At 42.2% G+C, this 12,239-nt stretch overlaps 3 protein-coding genes across 3 annotated transcripts in view; all 3 read right to left on the minus strand.

Annotated features, from left to right (window-relative positions):
* Window positions 1–9,434, minus strand: part of LOC115620042 (nuclear pore membrane glycoprotein 210) — a 28,298-nt gene extending 18,864 nt beyond the window's left edge. Inside the window, exons 1-10 of the mRNA XM_030513161.1 lie at window positions 9,269–9,434; window positions 8,113–9,190; window positions 6,682–8,052; window positions 5,873–6,623; window positions 5,386–5,703; window positions 4,688–4,816; window positions 4,393–4,592; window positions 4,030–4,293; window positions 2,603–2,728; window positions 1,034–1,139 (exon numbers count right to left, since the gene is read on the minus strand). Of these exons, the coding sequence (XP_030369021.1) occupies window positions 1,034–1,139; window positions 2,603–2,728; window positions 4,030–4,293; window positions 4,393–4,592; window positions 4,688–4,816; window positions 5,386–5,703; window positions 5,873–6,623; window positions 6,682–8,052; window positions 8,113–9,190; window positions 9,269–9,426 (4,501 nt within the window). The 5' untranslated portion in view covers window positions 9,427–9,434. The remainder of the gene's footprint in view (window positions 1–1,033; window positions 1,140–2,602; window positions 2,729–4,029; window positions 4,294–4,392; window positions 4,593–4,687; window positions 4,817–5,385; window positions 5,704–5,872; window positions 6,624–6,681; window positions 8,053–8,112; window positions 9,191–9,268) is intronic.
* Window positions 9,435–9,761: 327 nt separating this feature from the next.
* Window positions 9,762–10,970, minus strand: LOC115620044 (hydroxysteroid dehydrogenase-like protein 2). The gene is made up of 4 exons (XM_030513163.1): window positions 10,846–10,970; window positions 10,630–10,793; window positions 10,362–10,575; window positions 9,762–10,299 (listed from the first exon to the last, which is right to left on the minus strand). The coding sequence occupies exons 1-4, from the start codon at window positions 10,857–10,859 to the stop codon at window positions 9,831–9,833; spliced, it is 861 nt and encodes a 286-aa protein (XP_030369023.1). The 5' UTR covers window positions 10,860–10,970; the 3' UTR covers window positions 9,762–9,830.
* A 92-nt stretch (window positions 10,971–11,062) lies between these two features.
* Window positions 11,063–12,192, minus strand: LOC115620045 (DNA repair protein complementing XP-A cells homolog). Its single transcript, XM_030513165.1, has 2 exons — window positions 11,903–12,192; window positions 11,063–11,844 (listed from the first exon to the last, which is right to left on the minus strand). Exons 1-2 carry the CDS (start codon window positions 12,052–12,054, stop codon window positions 11,151–11,153), a joined length of 846 nt encoding a protein of 281 aa, XP_030369025.1. The 5' UTR covers window positions 12,055–12,192; the 3' UTR covers window positions 11,063–11,150.
* Between the last annotated feature and the right edge of the window lie 47 nt (window positions 12,193–12,239).

The raw sequence follows: 12,239 nt of genomic DNA on the forward strand, positions 1-12,239 counted from the left end.
ATAATCGCTCAGCAACAGAGCCCCTTCATCTTATACACATACATACGTATGTATGTATGTATGTATATAGTGTGTGTATTCTTATGTATCTCTGAATATGAGCACGTAAATGTCGCTTGTCTGCACGTCTATTTTATTTGCGTTTTCTTTTCGCTAGCGACGTGAAAAGTGTGAAAAATTGTTTCTACTCACAATTGAGTTCGGAAGGTAATTTTATGAATAATGCATTGTGCGGTTGGCCACGTTAGTGTCGCGTAAGTCTATATATGCGAGTATGTGTGTACATACATGTATATCTATGTGTGTGCGTGTGTGTTTTATTCATCCACATAGGTATGCAATGAAAAGTGCACTTGTTAGGAGCAAATCTACATTTATAAAGCGCTCCAAAATATATTTGTTTGCTCTAACCAATGCACAATTGCCAATTGAAAAGTTGGAAAATGTTATCAAAAATTGAAAACAGTTCTAACATCCGCCCCTCCGCACTATACTATAATCAAATAGGCAAAATTAAAGCGAGCTAATTAATGCAAAATTATTGGCGAGTGTGGCAACTGTGAAAGTTTTTATTGTCTGTTTGTTTGTAACTATTATTGTTGTTATATTTCGGTTGTTGTAAATGCAACTGAAAATAGACCTAATTGTGTTATCAACAAATCGGGCATACGCATCTATATTAACGCATACACACACACAAATTTATTTACACACGATTTAAATGCGCGAATTTGTAAACAAACCAAACTGTCAACATTTGAGATAGTACGGCAGAGTAAGTGGGGCGGGAAGGGTGTAATGGACATTCCGAAACAGCACACATCAAATTTGCATTGAATTGCTTTTGGGGCTCCCAAACAGAAAATCATAGCATTGGAAATAGTTAGAGCATAAAATTAGCGCTATTCATTGATTATTTATAAAAAGCAAAAATCTATGCAAATTAAATGAGATTAAAATCGATAAGGCACAATACGAGCATATAGTGGTTGAGAGGTATACCAAACGTGCAACGTTGCTGCAACCTACTCACCTGTATTTTTATTAATCGCCACAATCTGCTCATTGGAGCTCGTCCAAATCGATGACAATGTTAGCGGTGAATCGAAGCAAATAATGTCACCAACAGAGAAAATCGTCTGTGGGTTCGTTCAGTAATGCGCGTTCGTATTGCATCTCAATAGCAGTTGCAGGGGTGCCGGATGCACAACCGGTCGTGCCGAGATAGGCAGGGGAGGGTGCAGGATGGTTGGCGGGATACGCGTTTGTGTGCGTTTCCGTTTGGCAAATGACAAATCCGTTCGGGCAGCATGAAGTCACAATTGACGCAGGTTTGCATGTTAACAGTCATATGGATTAGATGGTGGAAAGGTAGAAAATATGAAAAGAAAAGAAAGGTACACAATTGATTTATGAGTAAGGACATTATCTCTGGCACGCACACACAAAAAGTTTGCAATTGTACTCTTCCTTAAAGAAAAACGGTCTGATTTTTTAAAAAATAAAAATTTGCCAATAATATTATTGAAACTGTCAATCCAGGCACACATTTTTGCCAACACACTGCTTAATTCAGATTGGACAATTTTTTGATGGTTGCTTTTAATAAAGATTTAAATTTGGTTTAATCTTTAAACCACTTCGCACGCTCAACCACTGGCCATAGATAGCCTAATTAGTAAGAAAATGTTTGTGTTTTGCATGGCATTTATATTTAATTTTATAAACTGCGAAGTTAATCTGCATATTAAAGATTCGCCTAAAGCATCAATTCATTTATATTCAAGATTCCTTTACACTTTCAGTCAATTCACGCATTTTAATAATATATTTTAGCGCAAAAACAGTTGGCAGACAAGCTAACAGCTGTTCGCCTAATTGATAATTTAGCAACTGTTTTTCTTTTCTTTGTAATTTTTTGCGCTCGTAAAATTGGCTGATTAAGGTTTAATAATTAAACGGTTACGCAGCTAATTAGCTTTTGTTGAGAACCTCACATTCTTCGTGTAAGAAACGAAACCTAATCGGAATACTTTTGGAGAGCTCAGAGAATTTTTAATAGGCATCAGACCCACCACACATTAAGAAACGTTTATATGCAATGTGAGGATGCCGGATGCCCGATGGCATATGAACATTAAGACATAAACCTAAATTCAAGCAAACGTGCCTCAATAAATCTCATCAGATTGCATTAAATGTGCGACAACAAGCTGAAGTAACAGCGTCTGCCTCGGCAGCAGCAGCAACACCCAACCAAGCTACATGCATCAACAACATTTTGTGGCAAAGGCATAGCCGCAAGCTGCTACAAGTGGACTGCTACCAGGACAATGTCGGAGTCGAGCAGGGGCTGCACCTACATGCCAGCTTTCTGGGCACAACTTGAGGATTATACAAAATGAATACAAAATAATAGACAACAAGGTATATGACAGCTAGGCACTCACATCCTAGCTACACATAGTACAAGTATGTGTGCATGTGTAGTTGCACACCTGTTTGTACATATCTGTGTGTGTACGAATATATACTTGATATTTACTGCTTGTTTTGTGGCCAGACAAATGACGGCACACTCTGCAGGCAACTTGCCACTCACCTTGGTAGGGAAAATATGCTCCGACTCAGCCACCGACAGTTTGATGTAATCCTCAGCATGTTTCACTCCGGTTATATCCTTCAGACTTATGGCGATCATATTGTTTGTCTCACGTGGCATATTTAGCTGTGAACGAAATTAATTTAGCAGATCAATTATAGAAAATTAACAAGTACAATGTATATTATTTACTTAAAAGTTAATCCGCAAAGATTTCAAATATAAATATATATTGCTATACATACAATTTCTTGCACAGCCAAAGATAATATTAAGCTCGTTTGAGGATCAATGTGAGCAAACAGTACAAAGTAAAAACGGACATCCATTGATTTCTATTTAAACACCAAATTTAATAAGCTATTGGTGATTCAGTTCAGTGATTTACATGAGAAGCGCAAAGGATGTCTATGTTTTAAAATAATGGTTAAACATATAATATTTCTCTGTTCTCTTACTTCTTATATTTGCCATCGATCAAAATTGATTTAAGATAAAAATAAGATGTTTTTTTAAAATATAAAACGAATATATATTCAAAATAACACATGGATAAGATATAAAGATATAAAGTTAAAATTAATTTTAACAGATTGAAACGGGCTCAAACAGAACGGATTTTGTTCTAAAATCACGTCCTCAAGGGATATACTCGAATTAGAATTTATTCGGACCATATGCTACTATATATATTTATCTTGTGCTGTTATGCTTGACAGACTTTTTTCGGAGCTTTGCGGCTTGCGGTTACTTTGCACCGATTTTAAAAAGTTCACAAAAAGCAAGCACAAAAAGAAAGCAGCACAAGAACTAGGCTTCGTCGCATTTTTGTTGCAAAAACGTGGGCACCTGGGTGCTCTGCTCAGACGAAACATGCCACAATGCTGCGCAAATCGGATGCTACACAGAAATAATAAAATATTAAAAAATAAAAAGAAACGTTGACCAAACAACGAAGAGCAAGGCGCTAGACACATTTTTTTCTGTCGCCAAGAGCGAAGTTGTGGCCTTTTGTTAAATATATATGCACATATTATATGTATGTATATATGTGTTTATGTACTTATAGTAGTATGTCAGCCGCATGAACGGAGCTTGCATTAAAATGCAGCACCTGGCCAAGAGCTAAACAGCTGAGGTTTTGTTCGGCAGCAAATATGAAATTGAAATAAGTTGCCACTTTCAGCAAACAATGGAAAGGAGGAGTTGGGCTTTAGATTTACATTTTGGCAAAATGTAACTAAGTACTTATAGCATAGCTAAGTAACTTGAAACTTTCAGCCCAATGTGTTCTTAGCCAACTTTTAGCAACTTTCAAACACCCACACACACACACCTTTCCCGCGCTCACTGTCTTCAAGAAGAATAAATAGATAAGATAAAAGTTTAGCTTTGGCCAATGTCTGACAAAAGCCTGTTGGACTTACCGCTATCGTTAGGTTATTGCCAATCTGCACATCGACCACATCCTTGGTGGCCAGATCGTAGCGCAGCCCATTCACCTCCTCGATGTTGTGCGAGAACTCATTGCCGAGATTGTCGTGGAGCGAGACTTTAAATACAAAATTCATGCCACGCGGAATTTTATGCTCCAAATGTTTCAATTTGATGTTCGGCAGCAATGTGACCAAAATATATTGTACATTCTTCACTTCGATGCCAATGGGCAGCGTTTGGTCGACAGTTTTGGCCTAGATAAGGAAAAATTCAATTTCAGACTAAAAACTAAGCGCCTTTCCACACACACATCCCACACACAAAAGTAGGGGAATCGGTTGAGAGGTACTTACAATTATCAGATCACGGCCAAGCGTATCCTTTGTGTGGACAATGCCATCTGGCGTGACGCTAACAATGCCGCTGCTTTGCGAGTCCAACTTATAGAGAGCATCGTCCATATTACATTTTAATTGCAGTGTGCTGCGTGGCGCGGTCAAAATCCAGTCCATTGTTATGGGCTTAGGCGCGACCAGCTCGAGAGTTTTGAAAACTGCACCAAACCATGTTAAAAGATAACAAATTCAATTTGAGGTTTCCTACCACCTTGTTTGTTGTCGTTATTTCGGCTGGCCATGAGCCACTTACCAATTAAGTCAACGGTCGAACTCAGTTTCTGGCCATCGGCTAAACGGGCAACGGCTGTAATGCTGACCTTGCCGGGATTCAAGGCACGCACGCGAATCGAAATCATGTCATTGCTCTTGTAGTCGATGCCTGAGGGAGTTCAAGAGTGTGAGACTTATTAATTAAAAGTACATGCAAATGAAAAACGTTGGTTTTATATAAATTATACATATACAAAATATTATATTGCTTGTTTGTCGAGACTAGTCCGTTATTTTGTTAAAGCTCCAAAGCTGTTGTAATTTTGGGAACTTATTACCCAATGTAAGTGATTATGGTTTAACATGGAAAGTTTAATCGTGGTAGGCCAACTCTATAAGGAAGTTATTGCTAAGTCGGCCAATCGTTCCTATCGCAGCTATATCCACTAGACAGTAGTACGATACGGATTTGACTGTAAAAAGCTATATTAATGGCTAACTGAATATTAGGAATATAGGATATTAAACTTCCTCTTTACAATTTCACTACAAAATACAACGAGTGAGATCTGTATGTTCCGTATCTGTTCCTACCATGAGACTCAACCGGGCAGGCTCATCGAAGAACATATCTTTGTTTGTTCTTTGTGCACTTGGTGGGCATTGATCTGAGCTCTATGACACAATGCGGTATCTGTGCACGATAGAATGAAAAATATATAAAGAATATACACGTACCTGCTGTTGTTAATACATTGAAGATCTCAACCACATCATTTTGGTTAGCACTCCATGTAATGTGCATATTCTCCAGGGTTCCCAGGACCATGGGCGACAAGTCTGGCTGGCCCCATAATGTGGCTGGCATGACGGCACCACTGCGAATTCGCACCAGGGGTGTGCGTATTTCCACAGCTGTTAGAGATACAACACGCAACTCCACAGTGTCCTCGGAAACGATCTCATCCTTGCCAGTAACAGGATTTTTGAGCAGACACTTGCCCGTGATTTTCGTAGAGCCCAGCTTGTGCGCCGTAACAATTGCGGAATTCATGGCTGTGAAATAAAAAGAGTAACATTAGATATTAATTTACTTAGGTTTTCAAACAATGGGTTTTCGCAAAAAGAAACGCATATCTTTTCCATATCTTTATAAATATGTTCTCCGCTTAGACAAACAAACATCCCCTATAAATAATAAAAAAAAGATACAATCCATACTCACTTGCCACTTTGTTATGATGCACACTATAGATCATATTGGTGTTTGGTTGTGGTCCACCCTGGTAATAGATTTGTATGCTGGAGCCGACAATGAGCGTCGAATTGCGTGGATACAGGCGTATAGGTGCAAATACTTGTACATTAAGGGGATCACTGGAGACTTGCTTGTCTCCCTTGCCGGCCTGAAATACAATCTTTGTGTCGCCAACATTATTGCCCGTTATGCTGTAGCGAATTTCGCCCGGCCCAAGGTTTTGCTGCTCGTCCAGTCGAACACTCAGAATGTTCGAATCGAATACCAATTCGCTCAACTCATACACATCCAGCTTGCTCACATCGATGTGCAGCAAATTGTCATTCGAATCGTAAAGTTTGACAATAGCATCAATAGAATGGGTGCGCTCCACACGATCGAGGGCCAACACATTGATGGCGCCTATGCCAACAACTGAGATGGAAAGATGAGCGGGTTCGTTCATCAGACAGCGATCGATCAGCTCCAGACGAACGTGCCCCAAACGAAGTGGGGTCAACAGCAACTGTTTGGTCTTCTCATCGTAGTCCACCTGCACAATGCCCGACTCGGACAGCTCCAATTGAAAGAATCCACTGCCCTGGGCTATAGATATACCCTCCCGATATGAGGGTGCCAAGTAGATGCTGACATGATCATTCGGCAAAAGCGTGCTGTTAACCGTATGGAAACGTATTTCGTTCTCAATGACTGGCTTTGTAATCACACCCGTTTTATGCTGCAATGAATGTTATGGAAATTATTGGTATTATATTATTTTAAGAAAGAAAACTTACGTTTTTAACGCCAAAGGGTGGTCTCTCAGGGTATATTTCGTTTTTGGCTAACGCTTTGTCATCGTATCGGGCAACAGTACCCTTAATGCGAAAGTTTGGCGCCACTTCGTTGAGTGTTATCACAAGAATATCACGAGCCGGCAATCTGACTGTCTGATAGTTCTCCTCTTCAGTGTGCTGTTGATGCGGAATGCTGTCTGTGTGATAGCGCTCGTCTCCAGCTGCAAATTCCCACTCCAGAACGAGGGAACTTATGTTCATGAGCTTGCGATTCTTAACGTCCTGCACTTCGATCTCTATCTCAAACTTGTCCTCGCGATCCTTGAGGTAGAGCAACGACGAGCGCTGCTCCAAAGGACATGACTTGCGCAGCTCCTGCCTGGCATAAAGCTTCAGGAAGCGTGGTCGCACACAATGCACCTTTGTCGTAATCTGAGCATTGTATGCGGCAAAGTTCGATTTGGTCAGCATGTTGTGGACGTTGTATGTGAAATCTGTGCTGCCAACTTCACGACACAGCACTGTAAAAGCGGTAATGGAATTCTGAGTATCAAATTCGATTTCCGACACTTTAATAAACTGAGCATTGTATTTGGTGGCCTTGGTCAGTGTCGCCTCCAGGGTGAAAATGCGCTGCGGTCCGTCGGCGTAAATTACATTGCGAGAAGCACCAATGGGCAGCACAATCTCATTTTCTAGGGGATTCAGCACACTTAATGGCTCGAAGACGTGCAGGTCGACCGAGTCCTGCAGCACCTTATCCTGGAAGGTATACGAGATACGCAGAGATGTGGTGCCCACAGCGGTGGCGCGCAGACGGAGCACGTGGCAAGCATCTGGAGCCAGCTTTTCTCCCTCTACATTGTTCTCCAGTTGAAAGATTTGATGTGCATAGTCCAGTTGGTACAGCAAGTTGTCGCACTTCGTGTAAGGGACATAGCTATTGTTCACATAAGCATAGATGCCTACATGCAGATGCACGTAATCCCTAAGAACTGTCTCAAAGTTGTACTGTTTGATTTCGAGTCGTTCCGGTGGCAGGAAATATATTTGTGCCATTTGTGCAACCTTCTGGTTTTTAGCCAACGCCACCTTGACAGTGGTGTGTGATGATAGCAGACTACCCGAGTCTAACAGCTCTTTAGCCGCTCCTTTTACTCGATCATCGCGTATTTCGGTAGTAGCCAAGCCTTTGCTATCAATTTGCAACACTTGGGGGTTACCGGAAAACCACACGTAGTTGCCATCGCCGCCTGTTGACACAAATTGCAGCCTCTGTGGTTTTACTGTATTGGGGTCATATGGCAATATAACTTTCATTGGCTGCAGCACCAATTTGTCGAAAATTTGCAACTCCGCTTGCGCCGAAAGCTGTAAACGATATGCATTCGCAATTACACATATAAATTAAAATAAATGGTATTTACTCACATCCTTGTACGTGCCATAGACCTGTGTCACACCAGCCTTGTACGCCTCGCCAAACAATCGACTGCCATTGCGCGTCTTTTTCAATATGGTGAAAAGAGATTCATCCAGTTCCGAGCCAATGGAGTAGCGCGTGCCCAGTGTTATCTTCTGCCCGTCGGACGCATACAAATCGAAGGCAACGTCATGTCGCTCGCCCTTAACCGTCAACCAGTTGTTGTGTGGCAGCAGACTGATGCCCAGTTTTTGCGGTTCGGCCACAGTTAGCTGTGCGCTCGGACCTTTTGGCTTTTCCGGCAAGTTGTCACTGTCGTCTCGCGGCACATTGCGGTCCCGCAACACCACAAGCGTGCGACCAAGACGCGAACCTGTGGCGCTACTGCCTTTTATGTACGCCACATTGATGTCCTCCACCTCAAAATAGTACTGATCATTCGGGGTGATGTCGTGCAGCTTTCCCATTTTCAATTGTAGAATGCGAAAGCTGACAGTATCGCCAGTCATGATATGCACCTCGGATGGCTCAATGATAATGTTGGCCAGCACACTGATGTACACTTCAATGGGCGCCACATTGTTATACTCTGGCTGTGGCATGGTTACAGTAACCTTGGATGTGCCCGTGTTGATGCCCTCGAGTAGTGTCATGTAACCCATAATACCCTCGGCTTCGAACTTCTCTAACGGCTTAGGTACGGTGTGAAACGGGCTATCCGAGAATGTCAAAAATCGCAGTGCCGGCGGCACGCTTCTGGTTGGTGACGAGATAGTCCATTTAAATTCGACGCCCTCCAGCGTAGAGAACTCGTTGCCTTGAGAGTCGAACGCGTGCAGCTCATATGTCTCGGGCGCCTCCTCTAGGTACAACTGCCGTGTCGTAGTCCGCACATTTAGCTTGTCAATCACATCAACAATCACATCACAACGCAGCGTGGCGCCCGTCGACACCTCCTCGGCAAATATAATGGCCGTGTTGCGGCGTTGCTCCCGCGTCTGTACTGTGATGAGGGCTTGGTACGCACACTCACTGAAGCCATGGTATACAGGAGCAACTGTAATTAAATCCTGCCTCGAAGAAGTCCTACAAAATACAGAAATTATATGTTAAGGTCATGCTTTTAGGTTAGAAAAAGAAATAGCCGGCAAAAAAGTGACGCACCATTTGAAACAATTATGTTCGACCACTTCCAGTGTAAAATTCACAGATTTGTCCTGAAATATTGGTAGCAGGACGCGCGGGAAATTGAGTTTCGCCGCATGTACTATATTTACTGCCACAATAAGCAATAAAAACAAGTTAAACGCAGCGGTTCGCATTTTGATCAAAGTCTTCCCGCGAAATGTGTTTACTTCATAGAGGTGAGCAAATTGTAACTATTTGTATATTTGGCACGAGTATTTCGCAATAAGATGCAATCCATGTAGTGACGAAACGATGACAGTGACGTCAATGATGACTTAATCTTGATTTAGTTATTTTAGCCAATGAACACTAAGAACTGATTGTTTTTATTAAGACATACATAATTGAAATTGAAGTAAAACAGCAATATTCGTTTCATTTTTGAATAACATCACCTCTAACAATACACTTCCAAACAGTGTGTACATAGCACGCACAATTTAAATTACACATAGTGGGCAATACTGTATTTAACGTCTTTTTATAACATATGATTTATTTTGAATTTATTTTTATCCCATCACCAAAAATTTTTGTTTTATATCTTTGCCATTGGCCCCTCATTATCCAAAAATACATCGGTTAACAGCAAATGCATATTTTCCGGTACACAGGCATATTTTCCAAAATCCTTGACACCAACATCGAGCAATATTTCATCATCAATGAAAAAATTGCCTGTATAATCTCTTGCATCGCGAGTAAGGATCGCATAGGCGGCATCTGCCATTATCTCCGGTTTCCGTGCATATTGAGCTCCAATGTCTCCATGCAACATCTCAACAGCTGCCGTGTGAATTATGGTGCGAGGCCACAGAGCATTGACGGCCACACCCTCTGATCGAAACTCCTCAGCCATACCTAAAACACACATAGACATACCATATTTGGCAATGGTGTAGGCTGTGTGATTAGCAAACCATTTCGGATTCATGTTGAGTGGCGGCGATAGGTTCAATATATGCGGATTATCGCTCTTCAACAGATACGGCAAGCAGGTCTTCGATCTAATGTAGTAAAAAACTTGAATACGGCGTTGTATAAATGGATATTTGAATGATCTACTCACACCAGGAAAGTGCCGCGCGTATTTATATTTTGCATTAAATCATAGCGCTTCATATCTGTATCAAGCGTAGGTGTAATTGATATAGCGCTGGCATTGTTGATCACAATATCGATGCCACCAAATTTTGCAACTGCCGCATCAACGGCCTGTTGGATTTGCTGTTCATTGCGCACATCCACGATGCATGGCAACGCTTTCCCACCAGCCCTTACAACTGCAAAAAAAAGATACTGAGCAGTTCAAAGTGCAAATTCCAGTAAATACTTACTCTCCTCTGCTGCTGTATAGATTGTTCCAGGCAACTTAGGATGTGGTTCTGCTGTTTTGGCCGCAATTACTATGTTGGCACCATCCTTGGCTGCCTTCAGTGCAATTGCCTTTCCAATGCCTCGAGATGCTCCCGTGATAAACAAAGTTTTACCCCTAAGCTTACTGTGGATTCGGAATGTTATACGCTGGCCTTTATCAGCTTGGCTATTCTTACCCGTTGTTCTTCATTGCCGTTTCTATTACCACACAGGTCTCGCAATCAACTGAGCAACATATAGATCAAATCAAAATATTGCCTCTGCCAATCCTTATCAGCCATAAACAACAGAAAACACAAACAGCTGTAGGTTTCAGTGTGTACACAATAAATAAATAACGCGATACATGCAGCACTTTAGTAGGGCGCTGAGTTTCAAAAATGCCAGCAAGGGTAAGACTAATTTATATTTATAAGCAATTCAATTCACTGGTAAGCAATCCAATTCACTTCTAAAGTAATTAAATAATAATAGGCGTTGATTACATCTTCTCAAATGTTTCGGTGTACGGACAACTGACACAAGCATGCGTGTAGTTGTCCTCCTCTTCATTGTAGGTCTCCGGGCCAAATTCGTGTACGTGCAACTCAGTTGTCTTCTTAGTGTAGACGCTGCTCCTAACCTCCATGCGCAGCTGCTTCATTTGCTTATTATATTTGCGCGCCTTCCCCACCTCGCGCTTATCTTCACGCGACTCATGCTGTCGCATCAGCTCCTCCTCACTGCCCCACACGTCCATGGCGCGCTTTAGCACTTGCAAATGAAGGTAAAGCTTCATCTCGCCCCAGCGCACATTGTGGGGATTCTTCCGACTAATGTAGCGCAGTGGCGGCTCACGTTTATCGAAATCGCAGTCCTTTAACAAGTACTCGGCCTTGGCCTCGGTGCGTGTGATGAGCGAGTGACGGTCTTCCGTGTCCCGGCATTTGTCGCAGACGGAATGTCCGAAGTTATTGAATAGATAGGAGTCTGCAAACTGGTCGCCACAGTCCAGGCACTCCTCATACTTCACAGGTATGTTAATGCCATCGTCAATTACTACCGGCGTCTCAGCCTCCGCGTTACTCTTCTGTCCAGGAGCTGGCAGCACGGGCTGCTCCAACAAAAACCCACCGCCACTGTCGATGTATTTAGTGCCCTGCACCTTAATCACCGAATTCCCCTCAGGTCCACCACTAAGAAAGGATTAATTGTTTATGTTAAATATGGACTTTTCATTGAAGTATCGCTTACTTTGGTCCAATTTTGTAGGGATGGGTCACAAGCTTGGCTTGCCGCAGGTTTTCCGCCTTTGCGCGATTGCGCTCGATGCGCGCTTTCTGTGCATTTGTTAGCGTGGTGTTGGAACTGCTTGCAGGCTTCTCAGTTTCCGTAGCCTCTGACATTTTCTTAGGATTTTAGCGCGACAATGTGAAATTGTTTATTACGATATTGAGACATCAGGGTTGTTTCCTTTTATTGGCACTGCCAACCTACTAAGAATGGTTATGGTCGCCGGCTGCTTACCACCAAACCCGCTAGGTGGCGTGCCGAACTAACCTGCCCCAAATTCGTTACGTTCGCTCTCTGA

The sequence above is a fragment of the Scaptodrosophila lebanonensis genome, unplaced genomic scaffold, assembly GCF_003285725.1.
Source record: "Scaptodrosophila lebanonensis strain 11010-0011.00,11010-0021.00 unplaced genomic scaffold, SlebRS2 tig00000001-arrow-pilon, whole genome shotgun sequence".
In the NCBI taxonomy this organism is placed as follows: domain Eukaryota; kingdom Metazoa; phylum Arthropoda; class Insecta; order Diptera; family Drosophilidae; genus Scaptodrosophila; species Scaptodrosophila lebanonensis.

Coding starts and splice junctions, on each gene's coding strand:
- LOC115620044 (XM_030513163.1), bottom strand. Junction 10,576..10,629: donor CTATACAGCAGCAGAGGAGA/GTAAGTATTTAC, acceptor TTTTTTTTGCAG/TTGTAAGGGCTGGTGGGAAA. Junction 10,300..10,361: donor ACGCGCGGCACTTTCCTGGT/GTGAGTAGATCA, acceptor TTACTACATTAG/ATCGAAGACCTGCTTGCCGT.
- LOC115620045 (XM_030513165.1), bottom strand. CDS start 12,054: ATGTCAGAGGCTACGGAAACTGAGAAGCCTGCAAGCAGTTCCAACACC. Junction 11,845..11,902: donor CCCTACAAAATTGGACCAAA/GTAAGCGATACT, acceptor ATCCTTTCTTAG/TGGTGGACCTGAGGGGAATT.